This window comes from Dipodomys merriami, unplaced genomic scaffold (genome assembly GCF_024711535.1).
Source record: "Dipodomys merriami isolate MVZ:Mamm:240054 unplaced genomic scaffold, mDipMer1.0.p SCAF_4, whole genome shotgun sequence".
Classification (NCBI taxonomy): Eukaryota; Metazoa; Chordata; class Mammalia; order Rodentia; family Heteromyidae; genus Dipodomys; species Dipodomys merriami.
In genome coordinates, this window is record NW_027205603.1 from 4,979,329 (window position 1) to 4,994,858 (window position 15,530).

General features: G+C 44.6%; 1 protein-coding gene across 7 annotated transcripts in view; it reads right to left on the reverse strand.

The window, feature by feature from the left end:
• Positions 1 to 15,530, reverse strand: part of Frmd4a (FERM domain containing 4A) — a 526,608-nt gene that overhangs the window by 277,975 nt on the left and 233,103 nt on the right. For 2 of the 7 annotated variants that reach the window (XM_069990390.1, XM_069990389.1), the window contains exon 1: positions 13,504 to 13,735. The exons of 4 other annotated variants lie outside the window; for them this stretch is intronic. In XM_069990390.1, coding sequence (XP_069846491.1) covers positions 13,504 to 13,596 — 93 coding nt within the window. In that variant the 5' untranslated portion in view covers positions 13,597 to 13,735. Of the gene's footprint in view, positions 1 to 13,503; positions 13,736 to 15,530 lie in introns of those variants that run through there. One more of the 7 variants, XM_069990388.1, reaches the window with a different exon arrangement.

Consider the following 15,530-nt stretch of genomic DNA (forward strand, 5'->3'; position numbering starts at 1 on the left):
GATTGATAGTGTTTAATTTAATAAGGATTCAGGGTGAGAGGATTAGAGTAATGAATGCCAACAGTGCCATAGAGCTGCTGCTCTTGTATGGGTTGGGTGTCAGATACCCCTAGGAGGCTTTTGGCTAAGAGCTGGAAGGTGATCAGTTCACAGTTGACCTATCCAGCGAAAGGCAGGAAGAGAGACCATTCTGAGATGAAAATTAAAGAGATAAATCTCTGCTGTGGCTGTGACAAGGGTGCGCTCATATTTAGAAGGGATGTCTGAGAAGTCTGGCTCGTCACCTCCCACAGTGGGAGCATCATTCCACTTTGACATCATGGAAGGATTAAGAGTTCCTATGGGGAGAGCCAATGTTTTCATCAGCAAAGAAGCTGTGAATGCATTCAACGCTTGCTCAAGGCCCTTGGCTGAAACCCCAGAATTCTATGGCATCTAGCATGAAAGAGAAGATTTAGAACAAGTAGGTTGTAGCCCAGCTGTTACTAACCAACCACCTTGATCATAAAAGAATGTCAGCTTGGCCCCCGTGCAACCTCTGCTTTTCCAGGGGACCACACACTGCTGCTCCATGCTTTGGGGTTCTAGCAAAATTCACCACAAGGTGGTGTGGTGGTTGCTTCTTTAGGGGAAATGATTTGGCCTACTTCAATGAGGGGGAACACCTGCTCTCAAACACAAGGACAAGCACGATGACAAGGGGCTTTGGCAGGCAATAATCTGATCGGAGCTGCTGTCTCCTCTTCTCTTCCTTCTCTTTCTTCTAGTTGTAATAATTAGATTAGATCCAAGCTGCTGGTGCTCCTCCTCCTCTTCCTCCTCCTCCTCTTCCTCCTCCTCCTCTTCCTCCTCTTCCTCCTTCTTCTCCTTCCTCCTCCTCCTCTTTCTCCTCCTCCTCTTCCTCCTCCTCCTCCTTCTTCTCCTTCCTCCTCCTCCTCTTCCTCCTCCTCCTCTTCTTCCTCCTCCTCTTCTTCCTCCTCCTCCTCTTCCTCCTCCTCCTCTTCTTCCTCCTCCTCCTCTTCTTCCTCCTCCTCCTCTTCCTCCTCCTCCTCCTCTTCTTCCTCCTCCTCCTCTTTCTCCTCCTCCTCCTCTTCCTCCTCCTCCTCCTTTTCCTCTTCTTCTTCCTTCTCTTCCTCCCTTCCCTCCTGCTTTCCCCTCCCCTTCCTTCTTCCCCTTCTTCTGGTGGTACAGGGCTTGGAACTCCAGGCCTCATGCTTGTTACCACTTGAGCCACACATCCCTACCCTTTTTTGCTTTAGTTATTTTTTCAGACAGGCTCCCACATAGCTGGAGTGACAGGCACACACCAGCGTACCCTGATTACACATCTAGAAGAGATTTGTAGAACTCTGAGTCCACAGTGGTCTCAAATTGACATCCTCTGAATCTCTACCTCCCAAGTAAATGGGATTACAGACATGAGCCACTGTGCCTAGCTTTAGCCTCTGTGGCTTAATAAGTCTTAGCCCTCTTGCTAGGTTAAAAAAATGCTCTCAGATGAGAACAGATAGCCTTCCCATTTCCTATAGCTTGAGGACCTCTATTCAGTTTATTTAAATGTATATTTATATCTGTTTCTGACCTGTCAAAAGCATTTAAAAAATAACATTCTGATTGAGCAGTAGGATTATAATGCCAGTATCAGAACCTGGAGATAAATTTCCAAGGTTACGGTTTTGTCTTGCGAGTTCTCTCTTTTATGAGGTCCAAAACTGGGCACAGAGAGACTGAACAGATATCTAGGGTGGGACAGCCCTCATTTCCTGGTCTCAGAACTGAGGCATGTCATAGGCCCAGTATAGCCTACATGCCTACTGTGTGTGGCAGGAAATGTTTTACTTTTGAGAGGGATTTGTTTCAACATGTAAAACTCGAGATCTTTTATACCTCTTTTTTTGTTCTTACACATGAAGACATATTTCCTTACATAGAGGCAAAGGATGCTAGGATTTTTCTCTTGAAAAGTTTGAAAATCAGGACACCGGCCTCAGTGTCACAGAACGGCTATCTAGTGGTTACCTCCTGTGCTAGGGGTCCAGCTGGCAATATATCTCTTTCCTTATTTTTCCCTGTCTGGCAGTGCCAGACACTTGTGATTCTAATGGAGTCCTGTTTCGTAGGATAACAACAGACAGAGGTCCAATCCTAAGAGTTAAGATGAAGGATTAGGCCCTAGGCATACCATACAGGATAGAAATGACTCTTAAACATAGCCGTTTCTGGTGGCTGAGTCTCTAGGGACAGAGCTTTTCTGGCCCTATTGCACAGGACATTATTTCAAGACGTATTATCGATGTTTCTCTCATGCCACCTTCAGGTCACTTAATGTTTTTCTCTCATGCTACCTGAAGGGCACCCAATGGAAGGGAAAAGTAAGCTAAAGAGTTCTGAAGGGGTTTTTGAGAGTATATTGGCCAGTATTCAGAGAAAATGATTGTATGTCCAGGGATTCTAAGGAAATAAACATGATCGGCAAATGGATTCCACAGCTGAACCAAATGCCACAGAACCTATGGTTTGCATGTAAGGCTTAACAGGGCCCCAGAGCCACGCTTCCTAGCACACTTGTGTGACTGTGACTTCCAATGCTGTTGATTTTAAACCAAGTGTCCTTAGGTGTCTCTAGAGGATTTCTATAACTCTCTAGTTGCTCTAAATGTTCTTCTACTTGAAAACCAGAGCTGGGGTCCACAGGCAGAGGCAGCTCCTCTCATCTCTCTCGATCTAAAAATTGTATTTTAACCCCTTCCTGCTGTTGCCATAGTAAAAATAAAATATCATCTGCTAGGTGACTTGTGCAGTAGTCAGATATATACCTGCTGTGGTTGACTTATATCTTCTCAGGCCTACTCTCTGCTTCCTAGAAGAACCCTTCTTGCTGTGGTTTTACATGGTGGAGGCAATTAGTTAGATCTCTGGGGACCTTTTCTAAAAACGTAGCGTGCCACCAGGTATGGTAGCACAAGCCTGTGCAATTCCAGCTACTTGGGAAGTGGTGGTGGAAGATGGAGGTTGGAGGTCAGCTGAGGCAAAAGTATGAGACCCTACCGGAAAAGCACTCTAAAAGCAAAAAGGATGGGAGTATGGCTCAAATATTGGAGCAGTTCCCTGGGCAAGCTCAGGGCCCGGAGTTTAATCCCCAGTAATGACAAACTGGCCAACCAACCAACAAACAAATGCGTTGATCTCAACCATGTAGGCAAAGGCCCCACCCCTTATACCATCATTTGTGGGTCACAGTCATTCAGGCTATAGCATACTGGGTTGACTTTCTAGCCAGTGTTTCCAGATTCCAGAACCCAGCACACACTTTGTTGCCAACATAGAAGAACTCAATCATGTAACAAGTTCTGCTCTACCCCTAAGTGCAAGAGCACTTGTTTTGAAGATGTAGAAGAAGAGCTTCCTGGTGAGTATTCTCAGCCACAATTAGAACCTGGGACCATGAGTGGGTCTGAAACGAACCATTCACAAACATCAGCCAGCATCAGGAAAGGGACCCACACTGCTGCCAGCATTTAAATCTCTTTCAATGGCTTGAATTTGGGGGACCAGAGTCACTGTTTTACCTCAAAGGAAAGGGAAAGGTCGAGAGCTATGCATACTATAACTTTAGAGACCCTAGAGAAAAACTTTTTTTGTGGTACATTGTGATGCTTTTCTAACTTCACCTGGACCAACTTTGAATTGGGATCCTCCTATTTCTACCTTCTGAGTAGCTAGGATTACAGGCATGAGCTCTGAGACTTAGTCTTAGAAAAACCTCTTCTGAATCAGATCCACATAGGGGACTATATTGGCTATTTCTTCAGTCCAATGGGCAGAGGGAAAACAAACCTATGAAGATCCAGGGAAACAGACCTTTCATCAAAAAGTTTATTCTAGTTTGGTTCAAATCTGTTTTATTTTGCAAAATTGGTGTCAATAACAAATTCAGAGTTCAAACTAGGACTTGCTCATGTTGGCTATCTGATGGCTGGCTCAACCCTCAATTATACTTTCTAAATATATTCTGGGACTCAGCTGGGTTATGACGCCCTTAACACATGCTTACATCAAGATATTGATTTTTTTCCCCTCACAAAGACAAAACAAAAGAGGGTTTCCTTTGGATTGATCGAGGAAAGTTAAGGCCTACAGTAGAGTGTGGATGTGATCATCTTACCTCGGCCTCCTAACCAGCTAGCAGACACCACCACTTGACTATTCCTATGGTTATTTTGTTTTTTCTTTTGTCAGTTGGGTTGCGGGGCTTGAACTCTGGGCCTGGGTGCTGTCCCTCAGCTCTTCAGCTCAAGGCGAGCACTCTACCACTTGAGCCACAGCGCCACTTCCCCTGTGATTATTTTTAAAGTGGTGTGTATATGGGGATTGAACAAGCTCTACAGGACTACTGCAGCTTCACTTTTCTGATGAGTGGTTAAAAATGGAGAGAGACACTGGGCCTTCATGACTCACACTTGCAATCCTAGCTACTCAGGAGGCTGAGATCTGAGGACCGTGGTTTGAAGCCAGCTGGAGCAGGAAAGCTGTGAGAATCTTATCTCCAATTAACTGCCAAAGCCTCAAGTGGAGAGAGAGATGATTTAAAAGCAAACACTGTATTTCTGTGGTGCTTCAGGGGGGAAGATTCACTGCCATCTTTGTCCCATTCATCCTTACCATGGCTCCCCGTTCTCTGTGTCTGGGACTGAGCTGAGGGTGTATAAGGCTGGCCTTATACACCATCATTGGTTTGCATTATTCCTCCATTCTTAAGTTGTGCTTTTTTTCTGTAATCCACTCATGCCGTGTCTAAAAAGCATTGACATGATGCCTCTCAAACTTCTGTCACCTAACAGCTTCAGTACATCTGGGTAGGATGTGTGCATTTATGTGTTCAGAAACACCAGCTGGTTCTGAGACCTGCTAGCTATTTAGCTAAGTCAGGAATAAGACAGTTTTCAAAGTCCTTATCTTACTTCACTACCAGAAACATTCACAGCGCATTGTTCCTCCTGAGACTTTCTCTTCAATCCTCCCACCACTCCCCTGCTGTTCCTTGCTAATCTTCTTTGCTTATTCGTTCTCATGGAATTGGTCTCTTAATTGCAGAGTGGCCTACAGTGTAGTCCTCTGGTGTATCCTTGTGTCTGGCCATCCATACAAATTCCCTAGGTACTAGCAACTCAGTCCCATGACTCTCCACCACCTCCCGTGATGTGCTAGTGAATATTCAACAATCAAACCCTTAGGGAATGAAGATCCTGAGTTGTGTGTTTGCCAATTTCCATGGTGTAAATTCTCCCTTCATGGCCCATTTCAAGTCACCTATAAATTATTGCTGGACGTGGAATTGGGAAGAAATGCACATTATCCCAAACAAGCTGAAAAAGCCAGCTCTGACACAAACCCTAACGTTCACACCATGTCTCCAGTCTAGATTTCACAGCTTAACCAAATCCTCAGCTTTGAACATCCTGCTGAATATCTCCCTTTGGACATGGATTCATCACCTCAATGTATTACATCAGAAGACATCTACCCACCCATGCCCTTATCACCAATCAGCACTCCTTGCAGGGAGCCCCAAGCTAGTTATGAGGTGTTAACACCATTCTACAGCTGCTAAAATTCATTCTCAACTCCTGTCTTCTCTTCCTGAACCATCACTCCACATTCAACCTATCAGCAAATCCTGTCAGCTCTCCCTCCGAGGTAAATCTAGAGTATATCTTTCTCACCACCTGCATCTGGGCATGTCTGTTCTCAACCAGCGCCACGTCTCCCCCAATGAGTTGCTTGCCTGCATTTTCATTTCTCTATTGACTAAAGTGGCCACAGGGCCAGCTAATAGAATCCTTCAGCCACAACCCACATGTCTTTTCAGGTGTTCTTGGTGGAAAGTTCAGAGGTCCTTACTATAGCCCACACAACTTTTTAGACATAATCTGGATTTCTAAGGCTTCCTTGGTCCTTCTCTTCATCAACAACTCCCACTTCCTTCCATCTTCTCCAGCTCTATTGACCTTTTGCTATTCCTCAAAGATATCAAGTATGCTCTTGGATCAAACCTAGTGTGCTCACTGTAGTCTCCTGGGCTGTCTTACCTTCCAAGCGGAGAGGCTTGCTCCCTTACTTTCTGTATGTCTCTCTTCCAAAGTCATCTTATGAGCCTGGTGTGGTGGTGGCTCTATGCCAGCTATTCAGGTGAAGACAAGAGGATTGTGGTTTCATGGTTGGGAACCAGTTTAGGCCATGCTTACCAAGACTCTATCTGGAAACTAAAAGGGCTGGAGATGGGGGAGGGAGGGCAGGCATGGAGCACTGGCCTAGCAAGTGTAAAACCCTGAGTTTAATCTCCAGCACCCCAAAAGTCATCCTCTCTGTTTGGAAATTCCATGGTGTAACCTCATATAAAAATGCTCCCCATTCCCCCTTTCTCCTTCCTCTGCTTTATTTGTCTTTAGAGACCTTCTTACCAGTTAACATTATTCGTTCATGAAAGCTGAGATTTTGTTACATCTCTCCAGTGTAGAATATTGCCAAGCATGAGTTAAGTGATAAAGAAAAATCCATGGAATGAAGAAGTTGTTGGATCTTAGGTATTGCATTCCCCCGGATGTCTGTAGACTGATTCTGTAGACAAGAATCTGAGATTGATTTTGCTTGGTTGGACTGGGACCACATTTCTGGGATCGATATACTTCTAAGACTTATTGGATTTCCTCATTAATGTTCCAAGAGAAAGAGGGGCGGGACCATTTGGAAGCAATTTGTCCATGTGAAATGTGAGCCTGGAACTATTGAGAAAAGTCACAATGTAATGTAGAATTATTTGAGGCATATTTATGATGGACCCTCTCAAAATACACATCCTCCTCTCCACCACACCTGCATACTCAATACTGTTACATGTGTCCAATCTCAAGGCTTTACAAGATCAAGTGCTCTACTAAGAAGAGCTAGCGTTCTAAACCAAGTCACCTGGGTAGGCCCAATGATGATAACATTCCACTGTGTGAGAAAAGCAGGTACACTGCAACTCTATCCCGTCATGACAAGTCTGTCCTATTATTACCATTGATTATTGAAGGGCTGAGTTTAGGACCATGCGAGTAATCTTTTTGTGCATCTACTTAGCATTAATGACAAATGAGGGTTTACCTGTGTACTGGATATTACTCGAAGCTCTTAGGCTTAGCGGAAATGTGAACCAAGCTTTTTCATGAATTATTATATAACCAGTAAGGAAGAGACAAAAATAAGAAAAATGGCAAATGACAAAAACCTGGTCAAAGAAACTTATATTTCACAGATAAATACTTTTCACATTGTTAGAACAATTTATAAAAGATGTTCTAAGACTACATGATGATTTTGTGAACATGGATGACAAAAATGCACCCAGAAGGGTCTTAGTCCGTGCTTCTTTGGATAAAAGAAGCATGAAGAAGTAGCTCAGTTATGCCTCCATTTCCTGCCCTGCCCTGCCCTGCCCTTGCCTTTGTTTGACCTTTCCTTTCCCTTTTCCTTTCTTACTCTTTCTCTCTCTTTCATTGTTTTGTGTTGATACTGGTACTTGAGCTCAGGGCCTCACACTCACTTAGCTTGCTTGCTCATGGATGGCACTGTAACACCTGAGCCATGCCTGCAGCCCAACATGTTGCTAGTTAATTGGAGATGGAGTCTCACTGATATGTCTGTAGCTTCACACCATAATCCTTCAGATTCTCCGCCTCCTGAGTAGCTAAGACTACAGGTGTAGGCCATTGGCACCTGGCTGGGTTGTAGGTGTATGTGTGTGTTTCATCATCATTGATTCAGGGGGAAAGTCTTGCATGATAGTAGGCTGTGTGATGTCAGAAGGCTGCACAGAATTAACTAGCCAGAGAGCAGTGCCAGAGTGCAGAGCACTGAACAGAGGATTCTAGGAATGTGGGCCGAGCCTGTAGGGAGTTGAAATGTATTGATATTAGTAAAGATACATTGTATTCATAAGCTGTTTTGACAAATGGTTACTCTTTTGTACAACTAAAGGTAATGAAAGAAACAAAAACAAAACAATAAACAAAAAAGAATGGCTTTTTGATCTCCCCAAATCCAAACACCTACTCACTTTTTCCTGTGACATGGGAAGACCAGAAGTTTAAGAACTCTTTAATGTCCATAAGTCTCTCTCAGATCATCTATCTCGGCAATCTTATTACCTGCCTGATGGCCATGTTCTTAATGCTGGGTGTTCTCCACAGTCACCTGAGGATCTAAAGACTGATACCTGGATCCCATCCCCAGAGACCCTGAGTACTTTGCTTCAGACATGAGAAGTTCTCAGCGCTCTTCAGGCCTATTTCAATGCCAAGCCAAGGTTGGAGAGTCATGCCTTTAGAGGAGTCCTAGCATTTGGCCATTAGGAGGAGTCAGAAGAAAAAGTCAGGACTTGAGAACCAGTAATCCAGAGAGGGAGGCAGCATCCCATTTCACCCTCAGCTCCACAGCTACCACGTGGAGCTAGATGCAGAAGCCTCGGGAGTCCTGACCATGGGAACAAAGACTTTCCCATCATGCTTTCTACTCCTGCACCAGAGGACAGAAAATCTTGGAACCGAAGCATTAAGTATCATTCCCAACACTGAACCATCATGAAATCTCATTCTATGTTAGGCTCAAACACGACTGAAGGTGTATGTATCATGTACAATTAATAAAATTGCCCAAATTCAGGTCATTTAAAATCACCTAATAACTATCACTAATCAACATAGGGGAAGTGACCTTCAAGGCATGGGGTGAACTGGAGAGTTGGAGGCTCTGATTCCCCATGATTCTTGGTCTCCAAGTGAGGTGTATATTTATAGAAAGAACAAAACTGTCCCTAGGACACCCCCCTCCTCCCCCATAATAACTGATCTGTCTGAACAGTTCTTGGCTGTTTGCTTCCCATGGCAATAAAAATCCACTACAAGCCGTCTGCTGTATGTGTTTTTGCTAGTGTCTCACACTTCCCTGCATGAATACATTCAGAATGTAAGCACCACACACCCGACTATAGAGACGCTGTTGTATTCTGAACGCTTAAGTTATGCAGCTTCGCAGCTGTGATAATGTAATGGTCTGAAAAATAATAGGCTGGAAATATGTCAACCTGGAGATATGTCAACATCACATATTAAACAACGTGAGGGCAAAAAGAGGTGTAATTTATGCTGTGTTAAAAATACCACTCCAGAAATACCACACCACTTCAGTCTTTCCAGGACAAAATAAAATACAATAAAGACCCCTTTTCACCTCAAATATGCAGATAATTGTAGTAAGAGAGCATGCTTTCTTGCTGCATTTTTTTAAAACCTCAATAAAACTGTCAAATTTACAGTACTTAGTGAAGAGATGTATAATTCGAGTCTGGTTGGCTTGTTCTCACGCTGTCTGACTTATAGATATATGGTACTGTCTGAGAGTTTAGAATAAATAGGAGAAGAGTATTTTTTTGTATTAACATGTACACATTTTCCACCTGCAACAATGGTGCTTGCGGGAAATAAGTTGGCTTGGGAACAGAGGCCGTTCTGAGTGATGTCTTAATTTGGACCTCTTCCTTGAATTCCCCCATGGACGATGATGTCGTGTTAGAAGAACCTCCAGATTTCATTCATTTTCATATCTATTGAATATTATTGTTTCCTGTCACAAGCCCAGGGACCCAGGGCTGTTCCCTGTCCTTCAAGAGTTGTCTCCATATGGAGTATGAACACAGTTTCAGTGCAGTGTGAGGTTGTGTTATCCTGAGAGAAATGTGGCGCATCATGGTATCCCATAGGAAAAGTACTTTATCCAGACTTGGGAGAGGGGATAAAGCTCCTGAAATGTTTTCTACATTGCAAAAATGGGAAGTTAAGGGAATGGGAGGAGGAGGTAGCAAATGTCAGCAGGTGCAGAGACCCTTAGGCCAACATAGCATTTGTTGGAACTTTGAACACATTCATGTGTAGTTGGGAGTTCAGCACACCTAGTTAAAGTGAGGGAAGGGGTGAGGAGGGAGGGGCAGGCAGGGTCCAGATTACAATCAGGCATTTATCTGGAGACATGCAATTACTAGAGTTCACAAGTGGTATGATCACGCCTACTATTATTATTGTTACTGTTGTTGTTGTTATCATTATTATTACTACAATGGCATGGACTGAAAGGCACAGGACTTGTAACCACAAGAAGATGATAGACAGATGAAAATGATGGTAGTGAAGCCAGGAACAGGAACCAACAGCAAGATATGAGCAACATGTAAGAGAAGTGAATGTATTCAGGAGACAGAGGAAAGATAGGAGCAGAAAGGTGCCAGGGTCTAGCTGGATACAGCAATGCCATGAAGAAGCACTTTTCCTGGCAACAGACTGCATGCACGACATCTCCTAAGACAATAATAGAACTAAATAGTAAAGAACAGGCAAGGCTGGGGGTTTAGGGCCTGTCTTGGGGTTGACCAGGTGTCCCTAGGCAGCAGAGAAGGGCTCTCTGCTTTGGGCTTCTATTGGTGCTCACACAGTACAAGAGGCCTAGTCTCCTCTGTCCCTTGTTAGCAGCTCAGCTGGTAAAGTGAGGTCACTGGGTCTGAAGCACACTGGAGGACATTTGTTCTGGACGTGTGAACACTGTCAGAACAAGAACAAAACAAGCCTCTATCACCTTCCCACCCTCAATACAACTGTGGTAAGTCATAGGGATGATGGCTGCTTCAATTCAGTCTCAGAGAGACTCAGAGCCCACCCTCCAGAGTCTGCCCTGAGAACAGGAGTGTTTCTCACCTTACCTTTCGTCCCCGCCTTGTATGCAAATCTCTTAGTGTGATTGGACTATGTGATTGAGCAATGGGCCCTGACAGGCAAGCCAATACTCCAATGACACTCTCTCCCTCTAGGGGCAGGGCAGAGGTGGAAGGTCACAGGGAACACCCCGGATCCAAGGATGGACAGGCTGCTCTGAAGGGCCCTGATCTCCCAGACCCAAATCCCCAGTCTGGAAATCAAGCTGGAACTCTTGAAAGTCTGTCTGGGCAGAAAGTCTCTCAGGAGGGGAAACACAAGGCTGTGTATGTCAGCATATGTAGTGTCAGATGCAAATGGTGCACCACACTGTGTTCCTAGGTTGTTAGATTTCTGAGATGGGTAAACTGAGTAAAAGGCAGCTGTATATATCTGCATTTATACAAATGTATATGACACTGTGGGAAAATTTAGAAAGCATAACTAAGTAGTTTACTGTGCCACAGGGGATGGGTTGCGCTTCTGTGCAGTCTTTCCATCTCTTCTCTCTCCCCTCCCCCTCCCCTTTCCCTTTCATCCCCCTCCCCTCCCCCTCCCCTTTCCCTCTCCTCCCTCTCCCCTCTCTCCCCTCTCTCCCTCATCTCATCCTCCCCCTCCCCTTTCCTTCTTCTCCCCTCCCCCTCATCTCATCCTGTCCCTCTCCTTTCCCTTCTTCCCCTCTCCATCCCCTTATCTCTCCCCTCTCTCTCCCTCCTCCCCATCTTAACCTCTTCCCTTCTTTCTTCCATCTTCTTCCTCTCTCCCCCTTCTCCCCTTCCCCCTGTCTCCCATTTCTCTCATTTCTCCCTCTCTTTTCCATCTTCCCCATTTCCCCCCATTCTCCCCCCCTCTCTCCTCTCTTCCCTAGCCTCTGCCCCTAGCTCCTCTCTTTCTCCCTTTCTCTTCTACCCTGCCCCACCCTGTCTTTCCTCTCTTCTTTCTCTCCTTCCTCTCTCTACCCCCTCTCTCTTCTGTCTCTCCTCTCTTTCCTCTCTCCTCTCTCTCTTTCTCACCCCTCTCTTACCTCTCTCTGTCGTCCAGGTGGCACACAGCCCACATTTCCATCTGAGTATTTGTGAACAAGTATCTTTCTTTAGATAGAAGATACCCAGCAAGGCCTGCCTCTTTGAGCCACGCTTCTAGTCCTGTTGCTTTAGGTTGTATTTTAGATAAAGTCTTGCACTTTTTGCCCAGCCAGCCTCAGACCATGGTCCTCCTCCTTCTACTTCCATCTCCCATGCTGCTGGGCTTACAGATGTGAATCACCATGCCTAATTCGTTTGTTAAGATGGGGAGTACGTATTACTAACTTTCTGCTGAGGCTAACCTCCAACCATAACTTCCCCATCTCTGTCTCCTGAGTAGCTGGATATAAGCCCACCATATCTAGCCCAATACACAGCCTAACAATAGAACATATTACATAAATTTAGTTACCACAGAGGCCCAAAGTATTTACTGAAACCTATCATCACATTCACTATACACCAAAGAAATTTGTAAATTTTGCTGTAGCTGGTGTTTCTATGTTTCTATGTTCTAGAGTGCACAGTAGGCATTTAATACATATTTGTTGACATACCTAATATATACAGAAAGAACATATTGCAAAATTATGTCCCACATATCTCCAGAATCAGAAGTGAATTTAAAAAAATCCAAATGACAGAAAAATCAGTGCAACTCTTTGCAGCCAAGGAATCTGTTTCGGGTGGAAATTGACACAGTCCCTCACACATTTCAACTTTGAGTTAGGTTTCCCTGGTATTGCTATCTCCAGCAGTACATACATATCCCTCAGAACAAGTCTGTTCTGCTATAAGAACCATGTCTGGTTGTTTATCTATTTTTCCTTTTGTGCCATTTGCTTCAGTAGGTATTGGGGTTGCACGTTCACCCAAGCTGTCTACACAGACATCACCACTTCCTGGAAGGTTCATCAGGATTCCAGCAGGGCCCCTGGGGGTTTTGGAGATCCTTGTGGGCCTATGCATTGTTTCCATGAAGCCCAAGGGGAGAATGCTTCCCATTAATGCCAGTCAGGCCCCCAAACTAGGTTACTTACTCCAGAGGACAAATTCTTATTATTTTATAGAATCTTCCCTGCCAGGGCTACCTTAAAGGAAGCATGGTTTTTAGGAAATTAACAGATTATTTCCAGTCCCAATTCATAGTTTTACAAACCAACCATACCCCTAGGAACCAAGAAGAGGAGGAGGAAGATGATTTCTCTCCCACTGGCTCTAACACCAGCACTCCATATCCTCTTAATGTCATTATAATCACTGCCTTTTTAGATACCATTTCCACCCCTTCCCCGCAGGAAATCTGCTGCCCAACTGCCTTTCCTATGCCCTAAGCACAGAAGAAGTCAACATTTTCAGTCCTGATTTATCTTGACAGGCTCTGCTATCTTTAATATCCATTACAGAGGGACAATTCCCATCTAGAATTTGTGCTCTCTCCTAAGAGCCCCCTACCACATCTACAGTTGATACAGGTCTCTCAGATTTCTCATCATTATCTGTTCAGGAAAAAGAACAGAAATCACAGGCAACACAGCATTCTACCTACAGCTCTTGGAACTTCAGAGTGTTCAGGGAGAAAACAAAACAAAACACAGAACTCAGTAAAAGAAGTAATGTCTCACACACACAATGAAAGCAATCGCTCCTTTCTTAAGGGCAGTGCTGAGCAAGACCAGCCCGCCACAGTTGCTTACCCTTTCCACGCTGCGTCTCCTCAGAGATCCATAGGGGATTTTCAGTAAAAGTCTTTGAGATCTATTCGGAGCCACTGCAGCCTGAACCACCATGGTGTAGAGTGCTCTCTCTCTCTCCTCTCTCCCCTCTCCCCTCTCTCTCTCTTCTCCCCCCTCTGTCAGTCAGTCTGTCTGTCTGTCTGTCTGTGTCTGTCTTTCTCTCTCTCTCTCTCTCTCTCTCTCTCTCTCTCTCTCTCTCTCTCTCTCTCTCTCTCTCTCTCTCTCTCTCTCGTGTGTGTGTGTGTGTGTGTGTGTGTGTGTGTGTGTGGTCTCTGTGTGTGTGTGTGTGTGTCTGTGTTGCTAGCCAAGGGAGAGATGAAAGCGTCCCCAAAGTAAGTTATGATCTTCCAGAGGCTCCCAAATATCAAATAACTGCAAGCATTTTCCTTTCGACCCCGTGAGGCAAGATGTGGCGTGTTGGCAGGTGGGGGATGGGGAGAGAGGCAAACAGCTCAAGTTCTGTAACTTCAGTTTGGTTCCAGCATCTCTTCTGTTCCTCGGCTATCCCTGTGTGTTGCCGTCCCAGGGCGTGGGCAAAAGACACCTCTGGGATGAGGGATCCAGGGATGTCAAGTCGGTTTCCCCAGGCTGCAGACACTAAGCAGGTCAGTTGTCTAATCAAAGCTCTGTCAGACGCATTATTCACTCTACCACGTGACTCCCAGGGCCCTGGGCTGTACAGTAGATCACATGTTTACCTTACAGGGACTTGCTAGAATATCCCCATCTGTGGGGAGATTAATGTGAAATCCGACATTCTGATTTCACTCTTTTCTGAACACAGGGGAAAAATATGGGAAGATAGTAACACATCACATAGGGGGCTGTGTGTGTGTGTGTGTGTGTGTGTATGGTTCTTTCTAATCATAAACTACTCTTTGGCAATGTATCAGAAATAGATATCTGCTTTTCTCCTCCTTTTTTTGTTTGTTTGCAATGCATAATAAGTAAATGCATGCATATAATTAATTATGTGAATGAAATCCACAAGGAGAAAGTGTGGTGAGAAAGAGGAGGGGAATCCAAGTAGATTTAGACAGCCATGTTGTCATGTGTGTATGTGTGTGTGTGTGTGTGTGTGTGTGTGTGTGTGTGTGATCTACCACGTATGTTTTTATATGACCAAGTTGTATTGGAGTTTATCTTTTTTCATCGGAGCTCAGATTCTTCCAACCTATCTCCCAGTTCTAGTTGAGGTGGAATTCCAGACAAGTGATATGAATAGTCTAAAATTTAACTTTTCTGTAATATTTCTTTTTTGTTCAAGTCATAAGTGTTTATTGGAAGATTCTGTAATATTTTCTAACTGATACATTGCTCACTCTCCTCATCCCCCCTCCCCCACTCCACCTCTCTAAATGGGCTAATTTTCATAGCAGAGAAAATGACTATTAAGAAATAGAAAGGGCTTCCAGACTTTGGGAGAATTTTTGATTGCTTCTAAGGTATTTCTGCCCACATGGCTCGCTTGGGGATTTATATACAGAATGGCCATTTCCTTTGTAACCATATCAGCCTATTTTGGTGTGAGCTTTGGGAACTAGCTTTTTTTTAAAATTCTCCACAGACAAGAGCTTGGTTTATTGAAAATGATGGAAAAGAGAGTTCTGTTTATTCAAACTAATCTAATAGGAAGTGAAAAGCAGGGTACAGAGAGAAGAAGTTTGACAAGCTGGGGTGCTGGGGTGGCGGGAGGAGACCTGCGCATCCTCCCCACCCCCCCAACACACACTAAGAGGCAGTTCCAGAAAGCATGAAGTCCATGTGGGAAATTCCAAATATACAACAATCGGGCTTTGTTCATAATTGTTTCCATGTGTGCAGTTGGAGTCAGCCAGGGGGTGAGAAAGAAGGGGGAGAAGGGGGAAGGTGAGGACCCCTGTGATGCAGCTTGCAGAGTGACTTCGGGGAGGTAGCTTGGGTTACTTCTCCCTTCCTCTTCCTCACTTCCGGTCTGCACTGCATGCATAGTTTCAAATATTGGGATG